General features: G+C 33.4%; 1 protein-coding gene across 1 annotated transcript in view; it reads left to right on the top strand.

Moving 5' to 3' along the window:
* Ube2w (ubiquitin conjugating enzyme E2 W) overlaps positions 1–12,703 on the top strand; it is a 61,211-nt gene that overhangs the window by 42,779 nt on the left and 5,729 nt on the right. The window contains exon 5 of the mRNA XM_076835813.1: positions 3,306–3,381. Within this exon, the coding sequence (XP_076691928.1) occupies positions 3,306–3,381 (76 nt within the window). The remainder of the gene's footprint in view (positions 1–3,305; positions 3,382–12,703) is intronic.

The raw sequence follows: 12,703 nt of genomic DNA, 5'->3' as shown, positions 1-12,703 counted from the left end.
CCCAGAAATAAGTGTAGTTCCTGTCACCTCTTTGCTAGCTCCCATTTTCTCAGCCTTTTAGGATATTTCCCAGAGATCAGAACTCTACTATCCAAATGATTAGGTTGAATGAAAAAGACCGTTACTATTAGAATTTTCAGGACTTTCCTTCTCTTCTCCCTACTCCCTTTCTCTACAGACTTGTATTTCTGGTGGAGGTGGGGAAAAGCCCAGAATGAAAAATCTCATGAGTTAAATTTAGTATACCCTTTAAAGTTATCTGAATCCTGTTTCTGGCCCTCTTATTATTTCTGCTTAAGGGTTAGTGTAGCTTAATATTTATATATTTGTACATTTTAAAGTCTCTTTTCCACAAGGGTTTCCTTTTGTACTGCTAAAAGGAGGAACAGATTTGCCTTAGACTGTGCTTAGCATTTTTTCTCCTCTCTTCTCCAAATTAAACTGATGGGACTGCTGTTTTTTTATTAGCATTTAGAGAACCTTTAAGATAGTTATTTTTAAAATGATAATTTATGAAGAATCTGAAACATTCTTAAGCCACTGTTTCACAAAGTGACTTTTTGGAATGTTAGGGCCATAAGAAGTTTCTTGATGTTCAATTTAAAAAACAAAACCATTCTTTGTTTAAATAATGGGAAATAATGGATTGAATTGTATTTTTTAATTATGGGATTAAGAGCCCTTTATATGCAATTTTTATGTATCATATAAGAAAAACACTGGCAAACTATGACACCATAATTAAAAGACATATATCCCTATTTAGGAATATTAAAGTGTGCAGAAAAAAAACATATCTTAGATGAAATAAGGCATATATATCTAATATTAACACACACACCTCCCCCCAGTACTGAGGATTGAAAACAGGGGTTCTATACCACCAAACTACATCCCCAGCCCTTTTTTATTTAGTTATTCATTTTTAGACAGGTTCCCTCTAAGTCACCCAGGCTGGCCTTGAACTTGTCTGTCATCTCAATCCTGAGTCCCCAGGATTGCAAGCATGCAGCACTGAGCCTGGCTTAATGTTACTTTTTAACTTCATTTTCCTCTTTGTTGTGGGTTTTTCTAAGCTGCATTTTAAAGCTGCAATTGAGCTTTTGTTAATTTTGTTAACAATTCTTTTTCATTTCTTGCTTTCATATTTTCTCTTCTCTGTGCCCACCCCCCAACACACATGTGCACACATTTTAAATTTATGTACAGAGCACTTTGCAGTTAAAGGGCTCTCTCTATTTCTTTTATGCTTAATGACCATAAGAAAGTTAGGTGAGTAACTGTAGGATTTAATTTAAAAAGTTACTAAGACTTGATGAACAGTGGTATCTGCACATAGCACTTGCAGGGGCCTTGTGATTGTTAACTTCTGTTTATATTTAATTGTACTGATTTCCTCTTAAAAACCAGAGCATGGTACCTCTTTTACATCATTCCCTTCATTCTAATTGTCTGCTATTAGTGCTTCTTGCATACTTAGTACAAGACTAATCATTTAGCTGGCATGGTGGCGCATGCCTATAATCCCATGGCTTGGGAGGTTGAGGCAGGAGGATCACTAAATTCAAGTCAGCCTCAGCAATTTAGTGAGCCCCTGTCTCAAAATAAAATATAGAAAAGGGCTGGGGAGTGTGGTTTAGTAATTTAGACCCCCTGCATTCAATCCCCAGTACTTAAAAAAAAAAAAAAAAAAAGAAAAGAAAAGAATCATTTAAATTATTGATAAACTTTTAAGTAGAATTTTTCTATAATACATTTAACCAAGATGATAATCTAGAAGTCAGAATTTTTGTGATATATTATGCAATTCAACAAATGTTTGTTAAGTACTTACTGTTTTTATTTTGCAGTGTGCTAGATTTCTGTGAAAGGAAATAGCAATATAATTTTATAATACTGATTTTTTTTCTGGGAGTTTTCTCAAATTTACCAACAGGGAAGTGTTGGGATAGTTTAACATCTGTGCTCTAATGTTCTTTTGGGGGTTATTTATTTATTTATTTTTATGTGGTGCTGAGGATCGAATCCAGGGCCTTGCACATGCTAGGCAAACAACACTCTACTGCTAAGGCACAACCTAGGACCCCTTTTTATATACATACATACATACACACACACACACACACACACACACACACACATATATTTTAAATTGTTAATGGACCTTTATTTTATTAATTTATTTACATGTGGTGCTGAGAATCGAACGTAGTGCTCACATGTGCCAGGCAAGTACTTTACCACTAAACCACAATCCAAGCCCTCAAATGTTCTTTCTCTATCAAATGAAATTACTATTAATATAAACTCATAAAGACATTATGAGGCTCAACTAAGATAATAGTTATATATGTGGATTTTAGAAGTGTCAGGTTAACTGCTTTTCTGCTATATAGGTAGTCCTTCTTACCATTGCTTTCTCAGTGGACCTTCTGTAAATGATGTCTCTTTTGATTAGCCTATAAGAATTCCCTTATATTTCATTTTATTAGCTTAGCTAAGCAGAAATTAAGCCTGAAACTGCAAAAGAAATCATTGTCATAATAGTTCTGAAAGTAGACAAAAGGAAGCTAATGGATGAGGATATCTGTCATGATTTATAAACATTCCCTTGATAACTTTAATAATATAAATCTGACATGTTTCCAGATCTTTTTAGAAAATCTCATTTTTTTTTGTCTAGTTACTATCCAACAGTTTGCAGGGAAAATCTCTTCCATAATCTACTTTGAGTGTTATTGACATCACTATTTCTGATGTTCTCTTTCCATTTGTTACTCATATTATTTCAGTCTGTACATATGATTAACAGGCCAGTGTCTTGATCTTTGGGTCTGTCCTTAATGATATGATGTTACAAGAAAGTAATAAACCTTTGTGAAGGTTAATAGATTGCTGTAGTTCTTCAGACAACCTTAATTAGTCTTTACTGTTTTAATTAGTTTGCAAAAGTAATTATTTCATAGGGAAGTAAGCTGTAACAAATTTGGCTTCAAATATCTTATTATCTTTCTTTTGGTTGATGGGCATTTTCCAGTGGAACCTAACCCAGAACACATAAATACAACACTATTCTTTTTGTTCGTTTTTTTGTTTTGTTTTGTAGCAATTTAGGTGTCAAAAGTCCACATTTCCAGAATACATTTATAGTTTTTATTGTTTCAGTTATGCTGTCAGGTTTATATTGTTTTTACATATTCCTTAATAACTTTGCTTAAGCTTTTATTAAAACTATCTCCCCTTTAGTTATTCTATTTTAGAACTTACCTACTTAAACTCCTGTTTTTTTTTTTTGTTTGTTTCAGAGAAGACCACCAGATAATTCTTTTTATGTGCGAACATGTAACAAGAATCCAAAGAAAACAAAATGGTGGTATCATGGTAAGCAGTTTTAATTTGTAATGATAACTTTTAGTATTTTGATTTAAAAGAGTATATATCTGTTTTTCTAAGAGATGGGAAAATGAAGATATAATTGATATATATTTGTAATATGAACAATAGTTTTAAAGTATTGCAAGATATTTTATGGATAAGTTAGACTAGATTTTTAGTAGAACAAACAAAATCGTAGCCATCATGTAAGTAAAATAAGGCATTATAGTAACTTTCTGACACCATTTTACTGGACAAAGGAAGTCCTTAATAATCTTTAGATCAATAGAACCTAGCTATTAAGAAACTTGTCATTAAAGGTAGTTTTTTCCTTTTTTTTTTTTTTTTTTTTTTAATTTTTTTGCAGAAAGGATTAAACCCAGGGCTTTGTGTGTGCTAAGGAAGTAATTTTGATGCCTTGTGTACTTAATTCTGTTACTCTTAATAGTTTGGCGGGTGGGGTGGGTTGGATGTCATTTAAATTAAATAAAGCTTTCTGGATTGTATTATCCCTAAAAAAAAAAGTTGGGCTGAATCTCAACATCGTATACATCCACAAAACTGGGATCCTAATTAGAATAAGATATACTCCATGATTGTATAAATATATCTACATAGAATCTACTATCATGTATCATAACTAAAAAGAAAAAGTTTTGTCAAAAAAGTTGAGGTCTGATAATTTGACCTTTGTCAAGTACTCAATAATTTTAAGTGTCTGTTGTTCCTAATTCAGAACTGCTAGAATCATTTCTAAACTAATCTCAGTGCTTCCTGAAAGAGGTATTTTAAATTAAAAGCAAAAAGTTGATGTTCTTCTATGTGCTATTTTTCATGGGGTGCAGTGGGGGTTTATTCAATTATAGGGCCTTATGCCTGCTGGACAAATCTTTTACCATTGGGCACTAGTCTTCTCAATGTACTCTTTTGAAGCAAGTGATTAAAAATCACTCTGTGTGGTTTTGTATACAAAAAAATTATTTGTTTTTCCCAGTTGTTGGTGATTATGGTGGTTTTTGGTTTCCGGAAATCAGAACTGGCAAAACTAACAGGAATGTGCTCTTTCTCCCCTTATCTTTCCATATAGTGTGAAACCTTCTCTACCCTCACATAAAATTATTGAATTTTAAACTTTAGTTCTCCAAGTGTTTAAATAGAGTCAATGTAGTAGCACTATGCCAGCAGTTAAAAATTAGAAAATATAGTGAAAGAGTAATGCCATTCATGGGAGCTACACAAATATGAAAACTTGGGATAATGCTAATGAGAAATACTTGAGACCTAAAAGAAAAGAAAAAAAAACTTTTTAAGAACTATAAAAAAAGCAGAGATACTTTAATGAGAAAACATACTGTTCTTAAAAAAATGTAATTTCAGTAAGAATCTAGCGGAATGATATGCATTGGTTTTTTTAAATTTTGGAAAAATAAATGTAAGAGCAAAGCTTGAAGTTTGAATATAAAGGTAACGGAGGAGAATTTATCAGGCACTGAAACATTAAAATAGATCTTTGGGACTGGAGTTGTCTTACATGCGTGAGGCACTGGGTTTGATCCTCAACACCACATAAATAAAAATATAAAAGTATTGTACCCATCTACAACTAAAAAAAAAAAAAAAGTCTAAAAAAATATGTAGATCTTTGGCTGGGATGGTTTGTGGCTCAGGGGTAGAGCTCTCCCCTAGCACATGTGAGGCCCTGGGTTTGATCCTTAGTACTACTTAAAAATAATAAAGGTATTGTGTCCTATGATACCTCCTACAACTAAACATATATATTTATATACATATATAATTATTGTATAGAATTACTCTATTTAGACTCTGTTGTATATTGAGATTTGTTGAATGCATTAAAAATCATTGAAAAGGGGAAAGATTATTTAGTAATTAGGTTATTTTAAATCATCTGGGAAGGAATAAATTTAAATTTTTACCTCATATAAAATATTTCTTGTGGAACATTTTTTTTAATACAATAAAGGAGGGGCTGGAGTTGTGGCTCAGTGGTAGAGCACTTGCCTAGCATGTGTGAGACACTGGGTTTGATTCTTAGCACTGCACATAAATAAATGAATAAAATAAAGGTCCATCAATATCTAAAATTTTTTTTTTAAAAAAATATAATAAAGGAAAAAAGTGGGGTTTTGTTTTGTTTTAATATGTGTTTTGTTTTTGGTTTTGTTTCTTGTTGTCAGTACTGGTGATTGAGCCCAGGCCCTTGCTCATGCTAAGCAAGCACTCTTATATAGGTTGTACACCCGCTAGCCCATTTTATTTTTTGAGACAGGATCTCACTAAGTTGGCCAGGGTGGCCTTGAACTTGCAATCCCCCTCTGACTCATCTTCCCAGTAAGTTGGAATTTATAGGCATATACTGCTGTGCTCAGCAGAACAATGCATTTTTATTTTTTTATTAAATTATTTATTCTAATTTGTTATACATGATGGCAGAATACAATTTATTTCATGTTACTCATATAGAGTGCAATTTTTCAAGTCACTGATTGTACACAAAGTATTTTCACACCATTCTTGTCTTATACATATACTTAGGGTAATGATGTCTAATTCATTCCACTATCATTTCTACTTCCTTGCCCTCTCCTTTCCCCTCCCTCCCCTTTGCCCTATCAAAAATTCCTCCATTCCTCCAATGCTACCCACACACCATCGCCATTATGAGTCAGCATCCTCATATCAAAGAAAATATTCGGCCTTTGGTTTTTTGGGGATTGGCTTGCTTTACTTAGCATTATATTCTCCAACTTCATCCATTTATCTGAAAATACCATGATTTTATTCTCTTTTAATGCTGAGTAATGTTCCATTGTGTATATATACAACAAAGTTTCCCCATCCATTCCTCTACTGAAGGGCATCTGGGTTGTTTCCATAATTTAGCTATTGTGAATTATGCTGATAATAAACATTGATATGGCTGTGTCCCTGTAGTATGCTGTTTTTAAGTCCTTTGGGTATATACTGAGGAGTGGGGATAGCTGGGTCAAATGGTGGTTCCATTCTAAGTTTTCCAAGGAATCTCCATACTACTTTCTAGATTGGCTGCACCAATTTGCAGTCCCACCAGCAATGTATGAGTGGGCCTCTTCTCCCAAATCTTAAGAGTAAGAAAATCTTACTCTAAGGAAATCTTAGAGTAGTTTTGATTTGCATTTCTCTAAAGAATAATGCATTTTTAAAAGCATATTTTTAAAGTACAACCCTCTCTCCAATCTCACCCTATTGTTAGAGGGTACTATTCCTGTTTTTCCTTCCTCACTGCCCAAAAAAGGAATTTTAAAAAAGATAAAATGTTTTCAAATACCCTTTAGTTGTTGATGAATGTTGAATGTTCAAAATATTGAGGTTTTTTTTTTTTTTTAAGTACCAGGGATTGAACCCAGTGGTACTTAACCACTGAGCCACATCCCCAGCCCATTTTTATATTTTATTTAGAGACAGAGTCTCACTAAGTTGCTTTAGGACCTCATTAAGTTGCTGAGGCTGACTTTGAACTCGTGATCCTCCTGCCTCAGCTTCCCAAGCCCCTGGAATTACAATCATGCACCACCGCACCTAACCGAGAAGTTCATTTTTTTTTTTTTTTTTTGGTACTGAGGATTGAACCCCCAAGGTCCTCAACCACTGAGCCACATCCCCAGCCCTTTTTTATATTTTGTTTAGAGACAGGGTCTCACTGAGTTGCTGAGTGCCTCGATGTATTGCTGAGGCTGCCTTTGAATTTGCAATCCTCCTGCCCCAGCCTCTGGAACCCCTGGGATTACAGGCGTGCACCACAGTGCATGGCTGAGAAATTCTTTATCAAAGAATACTTTCAGAATTTCTTCTTACTTGCTTTTGAATAAGAAGTTGGGAAAGGTCATATAGTGAAAAAATAAATACAAGAATTAAGTCCTTAAAAAAAAAATAAGTCCTTACAATGATGTACAATTTATAGTAGGATTTTTTTACATTTATCTGTCTTTTTTTTTTTTAGTTTTTTTTTAGTTTTCAGCAGACACAACATCTTTTGTTTGTATGTGGTGCTGAGGATGGAACCCGGGCCGCACGCATGCCAGGCGAGCGCACTACCGCTTGAGCCACATCCCCAGCCCCTACATTTATCTATTACTGAGAAATCTGTGCTTTCCCAACTAAGATACAAGGTGTATTTTTTTTTTTATTATTATTACTTCAGGGATACATAATCTTCTATGTAAGCCAGGTACCCGCCCCCAAAGAAACTTCAAATTAAATGAACTACTTATATAATGTAAAATAGCCTGTGTGTTTACAGGAATTAATATTGTCAGTAATACTTTTTATTTCCAATATAAATTAGCCATTTTTACAAGGCATTGGATTTTTTAAAAAAAAAATTTTTGTAGCTGTGTATGGACAGAATGCCTTTATTTGTTTATTTTTATGTGGTGCTGAGGAACGAACCAGTTCCTCACATATGCTAGACAAGTGCTCTGCCACTGAGCTACAGCCCCAGCCGAAGGCATTGGATTTTAATTCACCTCAATGTAATTATTCTAGTTCATTCTCCAATCCCTGGTGTGTGTGTGTGTGTATGTAATTTTTTTTTTCATTTACAGATAATTGTGTTTAAAATATCCTTGGTTTATTGACTTACAGTGACTTTATTGTCTCCAAATATATTTTCTGTTCCTGCTGGAACCCTGAATACCTAAGTTATTCACTGCCAGCATTACCCCTTTAAGGGACAAATTTGTTGCTTAAATGAGTTTCATATGCAAACAAGGAATAATAATATTTGTAATTCACCAAGATGGTAGAGCCGCTGTTGATGTCATCCAACTAGGATGGCTGTAGAGGAAAAAAAAAAAAACAAAAAACAGGCATTTCAACTGTGTAGCACTATATTGTCTACATCAGAATGGCACAGTTGTAAGCTGTGTGAATAAGAGCTTATCTTAGCATTATAGTTGAATCTGGATAATTTATCAAGAAGGTAGTCATAGTCTTAGAAAGCATAACCCATCAGCTTTTATTTTAATACACACACACACACACATTTAGTTGTTGATGGACCTTTATTTATTTGTATGTGGTTCTGAGACTCAAACCCAGTACCTCAAACATGCTAGGCAAGCGCTCTGCCACTGAGCTACAACCCCAGCCTGTCAGCTTTGTTTATTAAAACTTTTCGGATGTCAGCTGGGTACAGTGGTGCACACCTATAATCCTCCTGACTCTGAGGCTGAGGCAGGGTAATGGCAAGTTCAAAGCTAGCCTCAGCAACTTAGGGTCTCTGAAGAGCTGTGGGTATAACTCAGTGGTAGAGTATCTCTGGATTCAATTCCCAACCCTCCAAAACAAAAAACAAAACCAGAGATTGAACAAAAGGTTACTTGGAATTAGATAAACTTATTGGAACACTTAGCATTTCAGTTTCTAGAAACTAAATGGAGTTGTATGTCTGAGGTATCAGGCTCCACAATTGTCCTACATGGTGTTAATCACAGGATGGAGACACTCTTAAAATAAAAATATGAATTAATTGCCTCCTGGTCGTATAAGAGGAAGACAGCTTTTGTGCCAAAGTTGAGCTGTTAGATACCAGGATTGGGTTCTTAGAAAAAGCCTCTTTCAGTGTAAATTTGTGATCTTCCATATTATTAATTAGTATCCCTTGAAAATTAGGTCAAGCCTGCTACCATAATGTTACTATGCATATATCTTTCAAGGTTTTTTGATACAATGTATTAAAGTTTAATAAGTATAACCAATATTAGTGCTGAGAGTCTTTGGATATAAAAAGTTGCATTTGTCCGTGAGTATACTTTCCTTAATTGTTATTTACTTGACATTTACTATCAAGGTGTTTTCCAGAAGTCTTACTATTTCTGTTCACTGAGGAATTAATATCATATCTGCATTGAAATGCAGGTATTATGTGTTGCTACTAAAGGCAAGGATCCATATGCTTTGAAAAATCAATTGCTCAGAGAGAATGGGATTTAAAAAAAAAAGCTAACCAAAATAGGTTTATGAAATAGATAACTCACTTCAGCATACAAATGAACTGAGAAATTTACTAGTGATTCAGACTTAGAATCTTCCTTAGAAAACAGGGCCTCATCTGATTGAGTGCACAAAAGAATGAATGATTGAGGTCCCAAAGTTATATATTAAAATAATTGTTCTTGATAAAGGTACAAATTATCTTTTTGTTAAACAATAAATATATATCAATTAGGTAAGCCAAATAGAATCCATTAATAACACAAGCCATTTGTTTTCTGGGGCCAGTATTCAACATATTTAAGCTTAGTTTCATGAGCAATTGCTTTCCACAGACAGAAACCCACATCTGTGATTCTTGGAGCACTTTCCTTAAAGTGATAAAAGGTTGGAACATTGGTCAGTTTCAAACTATAGCTTAAGGTTGTTATTGAGTATTGACTTCAGAAGCCTCGTTTTTTAGGAAATAAATTGGAATAGTATCTAAATAGCACATCTGACCAACTGATAAATCTCTAATTTGTCAAGGAGTAGAGCAGTATCTTGTTTTGTTTTGTTTTTTTTTTTTTGTCTTTTTTTTAAACCATGGACTATATTCTATGTAGAATATTCATTTATATGCAGGAGCATAAAATTATCTCAAATTGGTAGAATCAAACTCCTTTTCTTCCCGCCTTATACCTTCTGTCATAGATTTACCTATATTATAAACCTTTTGGTTCTTCCTTTAAGGTTATAAAACCACTTATTAAAATTTTTCAGGCCAAACTTAAAACAGTTTGTACCCTCTGCTCCTGCTGCATAGAGATTCTATTATCTGCCTACTCTGAATCAGTTCATGAAAGAAAGCTTTAATTCCCTGAATTCTTGAGAGACAAAAAATAACTATAAATATAGTTTCTTTCTTGGTGGCAGCATCCCACTTAATATTTACTGACCTATGTTACTGTGTTTCTTTTTTTCTAATCTTGTGTCCCAGGGAGTGTATATGGAGATTAGTTTTCTATGTATACTCTGGGGAAAACTTGAATGACCATTCTTATCTAATACAGCTTTCTCTCTCATTTGTATTTCCCAGAAGCACAATGAAGTTAGGTGTAGTAAATGTTACTTCTTTGGAACTTAGAATTTGTATATTTGAGAATGCAATTTTAGTAGGAGTCTCTATAATTCCAGAGAAAATCAAAATCATTAATAGGTGATTTTATTTTTCTAGCTATTAGCTTGTTCACAGATACTTTAGCTAAGAGGCTAAAAATATTATGGTCTTTTATATAACTTTTTGTAGATCTATGTTTGTCTTGATCTAAGGTGGATTTACTCCAGCTTTTTGTGTGACAGTCCTGGTGTCTAATAATCATTTCATCTAGGTACAAACTGTTCTTTGTAGTCACAAATGAGCCCCATCCCCCTCAGTTGTGGTCCTTTTATTTAGGGAAAGGATGGCCATGACTTTGAATCATACCAGTCTCTATACTTTATTTGTGAACTCTTGATTACACGTAGTCATCATGGATTAATAATCCTACAAATCCCTTTGGGTCCTGGTGTCAGATCATAGGACTGTATCTTCAGAACGTATTTATTAAGTTTCTTTCCTCAAAGCTAGGGTATTTATTTAAGGCAGACAATATGATATCAATCCTAAATCTCCTTTCAACATCTGACCCAAGATGAAGATTGGGACATGAAGAATAGCTTCACAGAGATTTCCTAGTCATTTTGGTAGCACATTCTGCAAAAGCCTGTCTACTGAAAACTTTCACAATGAACCATCTAATAAATAAAAATACCTTAATGTACCACCTACCAAAAATGGTTTGGGCGATACAAGCTTAGTTGTGATTAACTAGATAACATTATGTTCAAATTGAATTTTGTCACTTAATTCTTAACTGTGTACATTGTCATCTGTTATCTTAAAGTTTATCCTAGTAGCTTGACATTCAGTAGAATTCAGTACCCTCTTTTAGCATAGAGATTGAAGAATGATAAATTAGTAGTATTAATTTTGAGAAACTGTGCTTCAAGATATTTTATTGGAGACATGAAGTTTTAAAAACTTCATTTTCTTACATTTGTTCTACGTCTATAACATGTATGTTCTTCATTCCAAATTCCACAATAATTTTAAGAAACATACTTACTCGTGCAACTTAAAGGATAGAAACTGCCTACTGTTTTCTTAAATGTTATTTTAAGTTTAAAGGGTTCTAATGAATTAGATATTTTTGCTTATTATATATTTCGCTCATGGGGATTGAACCCAGGGCCTTCTTTCTTGTGCTAGGCATGTGCTCTGTCACTAAGATATCCCTAACCTTACAATTTTTTTTTTTTTTCCTTTAGTGCTGGGATCATACTCAGAGTCTTGAGCATGCTAGGCAAGCGCTCTACCCCTAAGCTATCCACCTAGCCGCTGGTTTATTTTTAAAATTTGGTCTGTTTCTTTAGATTATTCACCCTTTAGATTAACCCAAAATTATGGGATTATGGAATACTCCAAGAGTTTTTCCAGCATAGCAGTGAGACTTCAGTGAGTTTTAGTTCTTGTTTAGTCTCTATGAGTGAGAATTTTAATAGCAATATGTCAATTCTGACATGGAATAGTTTGTTAAATATTTTTGGTCAGTATTTTCTGAGTTTTCTTTACAGCTTAAAATACTCTCCTGTCGTTGCCACCAGTCTTCCTGCTTTCTGAAGAATATCTTTTAGATGTGTTTTGTGAAATAATTTTATAAAATATATCATGAGTTAAAAAAAATTGTCATGTTACATTTAATGTAATGTGCTGAGGCAACCAGAAGTTAATTACAAAATAATTCTGTGAGATTCTTTTTTATTTTAATTTTTTTATAGTTGTAGATGAAGAACATGCCTTTATTTTGTTTATTTTTTTTTATGTGGTGTTAGGGATCCAAACCAGTTCCTCACAAGCTAGGCAAGCACTCTGCCACAAAGCCCCCAGCCCCTTCTGTGTGATTCTAAAGTGACCACTGCATGCATATATGTATGATAAAATATATATATATATATATATATATATATTTATATATATATTTATATTTATATATATTTATATTTATATATACATATATATGTATACTTTATATGTATACATATATATACTTGCTGAAAATTTATTTTCTAAAGGGAAATTAATAGCATTAATTTTCTATTGATTGATTTGGAGATCATATCTCATTGGTGAAAAAGTTTAAATTACCTCATATTCTAAAGACACAGCTTACATTCAGTTAAATAGCATTGCAGGAATTTACTTTCTTTCTCGTTACAATTTTATTGCCTATAAAAGAATTCTCTTAAGATTGCT

The sequence above is a fragment of the Callospermophilus lateralis genome, chromosome 16 (assembly GCF_048772815.1).
Source record: "Callospermophilus lateralis isolate mCalLat2 chromosome 16, mCalLat2.hap1, whole genome shotgun sequence".
Taxonomy (NCBI): domain Eukaryota; kingdom Metazoa; phylum Chordata; class Mammalia; order Rodentia; family Sciuridae; genus Callospermophilus; species Callospermophilus lateralis.
Note: the sequence above shows the minus strand (reverse complement) of the source record. Positions and strands in the feature narration are given on the sequence as shown.